The 12890-nt window shown below is 44.4% G+C and overlaps 1 protein-coding gene across 3 annotated transcripts; it reads left to right on the forward strand.

Annotated features, from left to right (window-relative positions):
* Nucleotides 1–234: 234 nt before the first annotated feature.
* On the forward strand, nucleotides 235–12256 carry parn (poly(A)-specific ribonuclease (deadenylation nuclease)). 3 transcript variants are annotated; one of them, XM_081360540.1, is made up of 26 exons: nucleotides 235–976; nucleotides 1144–1221; nucleotides 1328–1407; nucleotides 2356–2423; nucleotides 2501–2582; nucleotides 3252–3312; nucleotides 3383–3545; nucleotides 3809–3871; nucleotides 3962–4000; nucleotides 6728–6767; nucleotides 6861–6941; nucleotides 7894–7950; nucleotides 8433–8510; nucleotides 8593–8636; nucleotides 8709–8751; nucleotides 8827–8902; nucleotides 8981–9091; nucleotides 9204–9273; nucleotides 9369–9424; nucleotides 9513–9599; nucleotides 9697–9771; nucleotides 9858–9999; nucleotides 10102–10208; nucleotides 11428–11494; nucleotides 11568–11683; nucleotides 11754–12256. In XM_081360540.1, exons 1-26 carry the CDS (start codon nucleotides 958–960, stop codon nucleotides 11801–11803), a joined length of 1953 nt encoding a protein of 650 aa, XP_081216666.1. In that variant the 5' UTR covers nucleotides 235–957; the 3' UTR covers nucleotides 11804–12256. The 3 variants fall into 3 exon arrangements, with proteins under 3 accessions (XP_081216666.1, XP_081216667.1, XP_081216665.1); XM_081360541.1 differs by having other exon boundaries at nucleotides 856–976; nucleotides 11568–11644; XM_081360539.1 differs by having other exon boundaries at nucleotides 856–976; nucleotides 3809–4000.
* The last annotated feature ends 634 nt before the right edge of the window (nucleotides 12257–12890 follow it).

Raw genomic sequence — 12890 nt, forward strand, 5'->3', positions numbered from 1 at the left:
CATTTTAAAGTCAAGAAAGTCGCAGCTTGATGTAAAACTGCTGAGGTATAAGACTGTGAAAATACGTAATTACAAAGACTACAAACCCAGACTATTGGTTTGTAAAAGGTGTATGGATATCTGGACGAGTTTCCGGTGCAGTTACACAGTTCTCACCGGCAGCTGTCGCTATTATTTCACGTCAAAACACGGCGAAGCAACGGTTCAATTGAGTTTTGAAAAGCTCATTAGCTTATTATTGTAAATGAGGAACCACATATCACTGGCATTTTCCGCGAAATCCGAACCCCCTAAATTTTCTTGTCTCGTAAATCAGTAGAATTTCATAGGCTATACATGGATCGGGTTATTTTTAGTTCAAAACTTTGACAAAGGGGTAGTTTGTATCATGTACTGTCGGTTATTGAACATTTCAGTCGACAAACAGTCAGATATGTTTATCTAACGCACCCCTTACCTCAGACACTCCTCGACCGTTACAGCGGGAGCGCGCTGGAGTAATGCGAACAGTGAAGCGCGCCTTCTTTGATTAGATTATAAAACATATTAAATCACAAGACTCCTGCTCGATTAGATCACCATGTGGCTACTGAGTAAGATGGTTATAAATAATAATTAGTCTATTGAAATAATCACTGTGTATTTTAACTAAGAGTTGCGGTTACTCTGCGCAGAGCAGGATGAACCAATCACAGTTGCTCATGATGACTAATACTGGATAATTTCCTTATTTTTTTAATCAAAAATCACTGGAACGGATTTTAATTGATAGCTTATATGTGAATTAGTTGGATGAATGTATGAAAATAATTACAGTAGACAGGCTCAGTGGGCCTCACAGCGCCCCCTGCAGGCACTGACAGGAACCGGAAGTGCAAGTGAGTGTTTCCGGCGGCCGGGGTTAAAGCGTCCAGTGTGTGTGTGTTTGTGTGTATTCCTATTTCGCTGCTTTAGAGGATGGAGGTCACGAGACAGAGTAAGACGATCAAATTATTAAAATACATCAGTGTAAAACCTCACGCAGATCCACGGATAGACACACACTCGCGAGCGCGCTAATGTGACGATGTGTGCGTGCGCGCGAGCTTACACTAGCGATGTGTTTATGTGTGTGTTGATGTGTGTTAATCTTGTATGGTGCAGATTTTAAGGAGGTTCTTCCAGAGGTGTGTAACGCGATTCAGGAGGCAGACTTCATCTCTATAGACGGAGAGTTCACAGGTCAGTGCTTCATAAGCGCGCGCGCGCGTGTGTGCGTGTGTGTGTGTGTGTGTGTGTGTGTGTTAATACTGTGTGCGTGTTAATACTGTGTGTGTTATTGTTGTAGGAATCAGTGATGGGCCGTCAGTCAGTGCTCTGACCAATGGACTAGACACACCGGAGGAGAGATACACCAAACTGAGGAAGGTAAAGATCTCTCTCACTCACTCTCTCTCTCTCTCATACACACTCACACACACACACACGTTTCTGGTCAGCTTCATCTGTAGATAAAGACACTGCGCTCATATACTGTCAGTGGGCAGCACAATATGGTGGAATAAGCCCCTCCTCCTAAATAAAGGAGCCAATGGCTGATTGATAATCATGTGCTGTATAAATGTGACTTTTGCGAGTCGTTTTGGGGATTTCTTTGTATATAATCCCCTTATTCGTGCACCTGAGACCCGCAGTGACGGAGTGATTGACAGCTGCTGTCAGACTCTAAGGCCCTGTTTACACGTACATGATTATTTTGAAAAACTGAGACATTTCCCTTCGTTTGTGCCCTTCGTTTACACGCAAACGGAGAATTCGCCTCTGAAAACGATTATTTTTTAAAAACCCCGGCCAGAGTGGAGATTTTGGAAAACTTAGTTTGCATGTAAACCGAGAAAAACTGAGTATTAGGCAGCCGACGTCACAGTATGCGACAGAATGGTGTGCACGATGTTATTTTTGGAAACTGAGAGAGTGAAATGTCCATTTCTGAAAATAGCCGACACGTGTAAACGCCTAAAGCAGAGAGTGACTCACAGGGTCGCAAGACGACGTAAAGTACACGCATCTGATGAGCTTTATCGAGTTGATGTCAACAGCGCTATTTATCTGTAAATAAATATATATTTATCTGTATATATTTATACATCTATTTATCTGTTCCCTCTGTAGGCATATTCATATTTTGCCGCTATGTGAAAAAATCCAGCAAAATGCGCCGGCGCGCTTGTCGACCCCAGAGGATTATCTTTAGCCTAACCATAAATGCCGTATCTAGAGATCGTATCTAGAGATCGTATCTAGAGATTGCCGTATCGTAGTAGAGACTCGCTGCTGTCACTCCTGGTGTCTCACTCCGTCTCCTCTCTCCTCCAGCACTCCATGAACTTCCTGCTCTTCCAGTTCGGCATCTGCACCTTCAGATACGAGCAGAACCAGTCCACGTGAGCCAGCTCTTCCTCCTCAGTGTTATCGCTGTGTGTGTGTGTGTGTGTGTGTGACTGTGTGTGTCATCCCGCAGGTACATCACGAAAGCCTTCAACTTCTACATCTTCCCCAAGCCCTTCAGCCGCACGTCTCCAGACATCAAGTTCATCTGTCAGGTGAGAGAGCCGTGCTGTCGCTCGCCCACCTCAGGCCACGCCCACCTCAGGCCACGCCCACCTCAGGCCACTCCCACCTGAAATAATGAAGTCGCATCAATCAACAGAGATCGGCTCTCTGCAGGAAAAGCAGCCAATTACAATCCCCGTGTTGTACAGCCTACCGAAGTTAATGAAGTTATGATAATAATAATATTCAAGCTGTACCGGCAAAAGTGTGTTCAGCGTTGTTCGCGAGTGTCACAAGATGTTTTACTGTAAACCTCGTCAACTGCCAGTTTAGGGGACATCGCCCAGCCCTATTCTCAGATGTGTCCACTTTGGGGAGCGTTTTCATGAATTAAAGCGCCGTCAGTGTCGACTGAAGGTCTGAGCGGAGAGAAACAGATGCGCTTTTAAACGAAAACATATTAGTGTGGACAAGGCCTGATTTATTTATTTCTCATTCATAAAAACACCATCTCGTGATCTGACTCCTCCCCTTCCTGTTCCGCCCACTCGTGATCGGACTCCCTCTTCTATCCACTCTTGATCTGACTCCTCCCCTTCCTGTTATGTCTGTTTGTGATCTGACTCCTCCCCTTCCTGTTCCGCCCACTCGTGATCTGACTCCTCCCCTTCCTGTTATGTCCGTTCGTGAGCTGACTCCTCCCCTTCCTGTTCCTCTAGAGCTCCAGCATTGACTTCCTGGCCAGCCAGGGCTTCGACTTCAACAAGGTCTTCCGCAGCGGTACGTGATCTCACTTCCTGTCATGTGACTGCTGTGTGTGTGTGAGTGACTGACAGGTGTGTTGCCGTAGGGATCGCATACCTGACGCGGGAGGAGGAGTCTCAGCTGAGGGAGCAGTATGAGGAGAGGCGGGGCCAGATGAATGGGGCGGGGCCTGTGTCGTACACGCCCCCCTCTGGAGGAGGAGCCTGCAGCGTGCCTGAGGACCAGAGAGACTTCATCAGGAGCGTGGAGTGAGTACACTCACACACTCACTCACTCACTCACACACTCACACTCACAAGCTCACAGTCACTCACTCACTCACTCACACACACTCACAAGCTCACAGTCTCTCACTCGCTCACACTCACTCACTCACTCACTCACTCACTCACACACACTCACAAGCTCACACTCTTTCACACACTCGCACTCACATAGACGAGCGCTCACTCACACACTTACTCTCTCTCACTCACTCACTGATGATGATGGTGATGGTGTGTGTGTGCAGGCAGAAGGTGGACTCTCTCCTGAGCAGCTCTGATCAGACGCTGGATCTGGAGCCCTGCACCGGGTCAGACTCACTCATTATAATCATGTATAACAGGTCTCCTCTAAATATGAGTGTTCACACCTTCTCTCTGTGTGTGTGTGTGTGTGTCAGGTTTCAGAGGAAGCTCATCTATCAGACGCTCAATTCAAAGTAAGTCTGTGTGTGTCAGGGTTTCCGTTGTCCGGTAATTGCCGGAAAAAAAATGAAATGTCCGACAAAATTAAATCTCTCCGGTCAAATTGTCCGATTAAAATTGCCTAATAATCCCGCCCCCCTAACACAATCTGAATTTGAGAATAAGCCTAAAATGTATAAAGCAAAAATACACCGACCTTTGGCTATGTTATAAAGGAACAGGCTCTACCGTTTGAAAGTTATTAAACATTATTACATGGCTTGGCTGAATTCCAATGTGGAATGCGGTCTGTTATTTCTTGATATCAGACCGCTGGAGCACTATTTCAAAACAGGATTTTGATTAGGTGGGCCTCCAGAAAACTGGATGGGCCAGTTAAAATAAGCCAAAAAATAAATAAAAACGGGTTCCCCTTCATCTCCGCTTCAGCGCTTTTCTGGGCACTGAGGACAGCGACTCACTAGCCTACCTGAATTTAATGCGTAATTAGCATAGGTTAAAAAAAAACTTAAAGGAGAACTCCGGTCAATTTTAACATTGAGCTCATTTTTTTGTACATTTGGAGTGCTGTCAATACAGAGAACAACGACAAAAATCAGTGTTGCCTACACCGAGTTATTCTATTTTTAAAATTTGCACCCTGTTGACTTCTATAGGGCAAGTAGTAAGCCTGCTTTTTAGCCTCTTAACATCCTTTAAGTGTCATTACAAGTGCACAGAAAATGTGAGTGATTCCTTCCGAGTGAACACGGGTGGATCTGACTGCAGTAGATGTTAGAGATATTAATAAAAATGAAGTTAATTCAGCCAGCGCTCATACCTTTGTTTACATCCTGTTTTCGGTGGAACGCCATAGTAATCGATTGTCGAGTTCACGCGCATAGGTTTAGTTACCAATGATCACGCGCGTGAACTCGACAATCGATTACTATGGCGTTCCACCGAAAACAGGATGTAAACAAAGGTATGAGCGCTGGCTGAATTAACTTCATTTTTATTAATATCTCTAACATCTACTGCAGTCAGATCCACCCGTGTTCACTCGGAAGGAATCACTCACATTTTCTGTGCACTTGTAATGACACTTAAAGGATGTTAAGAGGCTAAAAAGCAGGCTTACTACTTGCCCTATTGAAGTCAACAGGGTGCAAATTTTAAAAATAGAATAACTCGGTGTAGGCAACACCGATTTTTGTCGTTGTTCTCTGTATTGACAGCACTCCAAATGTACAAAAAAATGAGCTCAATGTTAAAATTGACCGGAGTTCTCCTTTAAACAGGATTTTTTTTTTGTTGCTTTTTTAATACAATTACAATTTCATTTAATTTATTGTTTAATAAAATTATAGACCTATTATTTTTAGTTTATTAACAGCAACAACAGCTGTAAAGATGAAGTTGACGATCGCCATCTCCGTAGTGAACGCGCCTATAGAGAGAAATGCACATCATGGATTACATAACCAGAGAGTAGCCTATTTCTTTTCGTTTTAAATTGTTAAAAAGACATTTCAAGCTTTCTTAAGATATATTTCATGTCTGTGATGCCTACGCTGAGTTTCGTTAAGTTAGTATGAGATGCGCTCCTGTTCACGAGCGCCTCCATGATTAGGCCTATCGTCTGCTTCTTATTTATTAAATCCAGGCAATTGGTTGATAAATTATTAATATTAAGATACAATTTATACAAAACGAAATTCACTTCAAAAAAGGCTTTCTACAAAACAAAACTTAATTAAGTGGTCAAAATCATGTCTGACCCACGCCATGTCTCTCGATATACTGCGCATCCTATCTACTCGTGCGGTTCACTTTTCATAATCAACATAGATGAAAAAATAACATTAGAATATTATAACAAATATGAAACTAAATGAGCTTATTTAATGGCTACAACACGTATAGTAGGCCTACAGACTCTCTATTTGTACAAATTGCTGCACATTCATTTTATTCTGAATTTTGCACGCATAAGTTGAAAGGCATTTGTTTGTGCATGCATAGCAAAACATATCTGCAACATTTATCAAGTTTACTGATAATTATGCGTGCACTTATTAATTATTATCTTAATGAATAATGAAACAAGGACGAAGCATATAAACTGCGTTGTTTGTTTAGAATGGAATGGATCGCAAATAGATCCGAATGAAGAAACGTACATAACCATAGTAGGAAATGGGTCTGGAGTGTTCCTGCAGAGAGGGGGTTCTTGCTGCAGAAGCGGATCAAGACGAAGCAGTAAAGTCGCCTTGCGGAGAACAAGGTTACGCGGCTTATGCGCAGTGCAGGTTGTGGAGAGACACTGGGAAGTTCGCTTGAGTAAAAACAATAGGCTTCAGATATTTTATGTGGGGAAGGGGGATTGGTTTGTTAAACTATAATGTGAAACCATAGTAAAAACAGTTGGCGTTGATTGACGCCAATCGGACGTTCATGTTTTTTTCCGTCTATTTGAAAGTTAGGCTAATAAACATGTTGCAATCGGCCTGATTATGTCATTTAAGTTACATAGCCTTCCTCCCGTTTTCCTCAACTTTAATTAAGAGGCGATATTTGACCGGCATATCATCAAAATGTCCGGAAAACGAAACCTCTGCCGGTCACTTTGACCGGCACCATTTTTTTCTAGCGGAAACTCTTGTGTGTGTGTGAAACTCTTGTGTGTGTGTGAAACTCTTGTGTGTGTGTGTGATGATCTGCTCAATGTCTCCGCTCATCTGGTGCTGCTGGTGTTTCAGGTTTCCTAAACTTCATGTGGAGACGCTGGAGACAGAGAAGGTACAAACACACACTCATACAAACACACAACATTATAGCAATAAACAAACTCTCATACACTGTGTGTGTGTGTGTGTGTGTGTGTGTTTTCAGAAGGAGCGTTTCATCCAGATCAGTAAAGTGGATGATGAGGAGAGGAGGAGGAGAGAGCAGCAGAAACAGCAGAGAGAGCAGGTGTGTGTGTGTGTGTAAACACACTTACGCTATCACACACTCTTACTCTCACACACACATTCTCTCTCACATGTGCACAATCTCTCACACACACGTGCACACTCTCACACACACTATCAAACACACTCTTACGCTATCACACACTCTTACTCTCACACAACATTCTCTCACATGTGCACAATCTCTCACACACATGTGCACACTTACTCACACACGCTATCTCACTCACACACTTACACACACACTCACTTACACACACACTTACACACACACACACACACACACACACACACACACACACACACGTACACACTCTTATGCTATCACACACTTACTCACACACTCACACACTCTCTCATGTACACGCACACGTACACACTCTTATGCTATCACACACACTTACACACACTTACTCACACACATACATGTACACTCTTACGCTATCTCACACTTACTCTCACACACACATTCTCTCACATGTGCGCAATCTCACACACACGTGCACACTCTCACACACTATCAAACACACTCTTACACTATCACACACTCTCTCATGTACACGTACACTCTTATGCTAACACACACACACACACACACACACACACACACACACACGCGTACACACTCTTATGCTATCACACACACACACACACACACACACATGTACATACTCTTATGCTATCACACACTATCAAACACTCTTACGCTATCACACTCTTACTCTCACACACATTCTCTCTCATGTGCACACACACGTGCACTCTCTCTCTCACACACGTGCACACTCTTAAGCTATCACACACTTACTCTCTCTCACACACATTGTCACACACTTACACTATCTCACACACACATCATGTACTGATGGACTGCCTGTGTCACATGACCTGATCTGTGACTTGACCTTCATGACATCATCAGCTGGTTCTCCTCATTGATCTGTGTGTTGCAGGAAGAGCTGAACGACGCCGTGGGTTTCTCCAGGGTTATTAGAGCCATCTCCAAATCTGTGAGTCCTGCAAACAATAATAATAATAATAATAATAATAATAATAATAATAATAATAATAATAGTAGAGATGCACAGAATCTTCTTGGCCACTTCTGATCTGTGTCCTGCCAGTGCAGATTTTCTTTATAGGATACAAGCAAAAATCTACTTTTCTTCAATGCTAAATTTTCTTGAGCGATGAACATGACAGACGGCATATAGAATATTAGGCTACTGTCACTTTAAGAGTTTATGCACAGATCAACACTGATACACACACACACATGCGTTCTCTTCCTCAGCCACTGAAGACTCTGTGCATCTCTATTCATTATTACATGATTATAAGTATTAGAATTTCTAATAATTCAGTAATTAATCTGGAATCTTGTTGTTTTTAATGAGGCTCATTAATATTCATAACATTCTGATCTTCCTTAAAGCTGTGCCAGAGGAGCTAAACCTCATAACCTGTGTGTGTGTGTGTGTGTGTGTGGCAGGGTAAGCTGGTGGTGGGCCACAACATGCTGCTGGACGTCATGCACACCATCCATCAGTTCTGTACGCCACTGCCCGAGGTAACGTGACCCGGCACTGGAGGATTGTGGGATTGAGTGACGGATGGGGTGTGTCTGATGAGGTGTGTGTGTGTGTTTGCAGGAGCTGGAGGACTTTAAGGAGGTGGCCATGTCGGTGTTTCCCAGGTAAACTGATCACATGATCATCACTGGTGTGTCTGCTAGTGTGTGTGTTTGCTCACGGTCTGTGTGTTTCAGGCTGTTGGACACCAAGCTGATGGCATCCACGCAGCCCTTCAAGGTGCGTTGTGTGTGTGTGTGTGTTGGGTCATGATCCGGAGCCGCTGTGTGTGTTTAATAAGTGTTTGTGTGGCAGGAGATCATCGGCAACACGTCACTGGCTGAACTGCACAAACAGCTGAGAGAGAAACCCTTCAAATCGCCCGTCACTGGTACACACACGCGCGCACACACATGAACACACATGAACACACACACACACACACTCACTCTTCTCCGTGTGTGTTCAGAGTGTCCTGAAGGCCTCAGGAGTTACGACACCTCCACAGAGCAGCTTCATGAGGCCGGTTACGACGCCTTCATCACTGGACTGTGCTTCATCTCCATGGCAAACTACCTGGGTGAGTGTGTGTGTGTGTGAGAAGCTTCAGATCAGCTCATCCAATCAGAGCTCAGTCTGAACGGTCTCTGTATAGACTCTGTGTTTAATCAGTAATGCTGGTCTGTTCTCAGGGACTTTCCTCACTCCTCCAAAGAGTCACATCTCCGCTCGCTCCAAACTCATAGAGCCCTTCTACAACAAGTGAGACAGGCACACACACTCTCTCACTCTCTCTGACACACACACACACACACACACACCTAATCTTGGTCTGATTTAGTTAATGTGTTTTCCAGATTATTTCTGATGAGGGTGATTGACATTCCCTACCTGAACATGAGTGGCCCAGACTGTAAGAACACGTGCGCACACACACCCATATGTACACACACATATATATCTACCTGTGTGTCTCTTTACCTGTGTATCTGTCCATCTAGTGCAGCCCAAGAGAGATCACGTGCTGTACGTCACGTTCCCTAAAGAGTGGAAGACCAGTGACCTGTACCAGCTCTTCAGCGCCTTCGGTAACACACACACACACACACTAACACACACACACACACACACACACACTCTCTCTGTAACAGGTGTGTGTGCTGATCTGTGTCTGTCGTGTCTCAGGTAACATCCAGGTGTCGTGGATCGACGACACGTCAGCGTTCGTGTCCCTCAGTCAGACGGAGCAGGTTCAGATCGGTAAGAGGCTCGGAGACTCGTGTGCGTGTGTGTGTGTGTGTGTGTGTGTGCGCGGCGCTCATGTCCTGACGTGTGTGTGTGTGCAGCCATGAACACCAGCCGGTACGCGGAGAGCTACCGCATCCAGACGTACGCGGAGTACCTGCAGGGCCGGCAGAAGAACACCTCCAGCAGGAGATGGGCCGCCGACGGGTGGGCCGACACGCCCTACACTGGAGACGCCAGCCGGTGAGTGTGTGTGTGTGACCCTACACTGCAGACACCAGCCTGTGTGTGTGACACTAAGCACTGGGACGGCAGTCATGTGACCCTGTGTGTGTGTGTGTTCAGGCTGCACGTGGTCAAGAGGAGCATCAGTCCGTCTCTAGAGGAGCAGAATCATTATTCTGACAGCAGCTGGACACACTACAGCAGCGGCAAGAAGATGAAGACTGACGGTGTGTGTGTCACTCACAACCACATCACTATAACACAACCACAAACTATAACAACAATGATCACTGTATCTGTGTCCACAGCTCACGATAACTAACAATCACTATTAGCATCCACAGCAACAAACGATAACTTACAATAATTGTAACCATCACTGTATTGGTGTCCACAACAATGAACGGCGTGACCCAAGAGATTTATTAATACCGGTTTCATTGCAATAGGCTAAATTAAAAGTTATTAGCATTTTCATTATAACTTTTGACCCAAAGGTGGCGCTGCCCTGAAACATTTTGAATACTTCCAGGGCATCGTGCTCATGACCCATACCAAGTTTCGTAACAATGCGTTCTTAAAATACAGCATTTTAGCACAAACTTCAAAATGGCCAACAGCCAAAATGGCCGATATGGTAAAATTGCCTTGAATCTAACGAGACCACTTTTATGATTTTGACAAACCGTTCAGAAGTTATAAGCAAAAATAGCCATTTTTCGTATATCCGGACCAGTAGGTGGCGCTGCGCCGAAACGCAGCATGTAGCCTCAGGTCATGCTTGTGATGACATGTACCAAGTTTGGTCTGAATCTGATAAAGCGTTGCGGAGATACAGCCTTACGTCTGTTTTCGCAAGCGCTACGTAAAATTAGTTTGCGCGGTATTCGAGAACGGTTTGACGAAACGTGAATTCCATGGTCTGAAGATGATCTGGTTCAATTTTCGTGCAAATCGGAGCAAATTGTTTGAAAAAGTAGGTTTTATGGAGAATTCAAAATGGCGGACAAATTTTCATGACAGGGAATGATGTCATGGGGTGAAATCGAATCGGCTTGAGCTCAGGAATCAGGGTCAATTTTGTTTCTAGCCCTTATGGTTCAAAATGTATTAGCATAAACGCCTTTTATTAGCATATACGCCTTCGGTGCTTGGCCCCTAATTAGTATCCACAAGCGCACAATATCGCTCTCATTAGCGCTGCAGTTTTGTCATCTGCCGCTCCAACAGTTCAAGCTCTGACAGCCAATCAGAATCCATCCTGCTTTAACGTTTTTATCGCTGGAGAACTTCCTTCTGAACGCGTGTCCGCTGATATCGCTCCTCGTATGGTTATAGCTCTGCGGTGGACTTTGGTATTCTCTTGAGTTAGAGTGATTATTAAACCTGTTCAAACATGTTTGTTTGGTTAACCTGAGACGTCTCGCTTCTCTGCCGGTGTCACAGGAGGCTCCTCACAGACGTATGTTAACGTCGCTGACTCCGAGGCGTCCTGTGATTGGCCCAGACTGCAGTAAGTGCCCCGCCCCGTTAACTCACTCAGATGATGTCATGACCCATGTTCTGATTGGCTGCTGTTTGTTCAGGCCTGAAGGCGGAGCCTCTGTGAGCCCGGTGCATGAGGAGGCGGAGCCTGATAAGTCCTCGGCCAATCAGAGTCAAGGTAAACGGAGCCGCAAGCACAAGAAGAGGAACTCAGACGGTGAGCGTTGTTATCGAGGTTTGCTCTGGTGCGCTGAGCACGAGCGTTTGACGTGTCTTCTCTCCCGCAGCTTCTGAAACGACACCGCCAACGCTCTTCGACGTCCCTAAGGTCTGGTAGCGATAGCTCGGCGGCCAATCGGGAGCCTCGCTCAGCCCAGGCGTGTCCGACAGCCAATCAGAAGACTGCACTTTGTGACTGTGACCTCCCGTGACCTCTCCTTACGTGGCCGAAGTTCAGAGCGTTTTAAAGGTGCTGGAGTTACTGAGCCATTTACTGTCTGAGAGAGAGAGTGTGTGTGTGTGTGTGAGTATTTTACCACGGTTTCCCAGAGCGTTCCCTCATTTTAAATGTTGACGTGTCCTGCAATGTTTATTTATTCCTCGAGAGGGTTCCTTCGTCTTTAGTTCCTTCAGATTATCAGTGAGAAGAAAAAAAAAAAAGAAATGAATCGTGTCAAAGATTGCTAATGATGTCATCACGAATGTCCTGTTCATATCCTTGTATTTTTTTGTATGAAATGTTCAAATGGTCCCTTTTCCAGGGAAGATGAAATTAAAGTCTTTCTTAGTACATCTGTGTCGGGCTGTTCATTCATTCTGATGATGTTCAGTCATTCTCAGTGTTCACAGTCTGACATGAACATGATTCTCCATCACAGAGTCATGATACAGGGGTCCAAAACTAATGCACTCCACGTGAAACACAAGAAGACCAGTGCAAGACTGATCATCTGATTCAGATCAGACACTTTGACCATCAGAAGCTGATGTTGCTTGAGTTATCTAATTTCTTTAAATCTGTAATTTTGTATTATGAATATTATGATTTTTGTTTTTTAAAGAGTCTCTGCCTAAAATTTTTTCCTGCGTCAGTGGCTCCAATGTATTAATACGCTCAAATAACTGTTGTAGCATTAGATGCTAGTCATCAAAGCAAGCGTGATCTGTTCCTCAAATGATGCTGAAGCTTCTGTGGGAATAAACTTGATTTGTAGTGATGTAAGAAGTCTTTCAAGTACAAACAGGTGTAGAGAATCATATTATCAGCATGATCTGGTTACACAACCAAAAGTGGCCTAGACATTATTTTAACAACTTAAAATACTTGGGTATACTGTGTACCTTTTTTTTTGTGTGAAGAATTTACAAAATATAAAGTCAATCCTTCCTAGATGTGTGTTTGCTTTACCCTGTGAGTCCTACTG

This window comes from Scardinius erythrophthalmus (genome assembly GCF_964197995.2).
Source record: "Scardinius erythrophthalmus genome assembly, chromosome: 3".
Classification (NCBI taxonomy): domain Eukaryota; kingdom Metazoa; phylum Chordata; class Actinopteri; order Cypriniformes; family Leuciscidae; genus Scardinius; species Scardinius erythrophthalmus.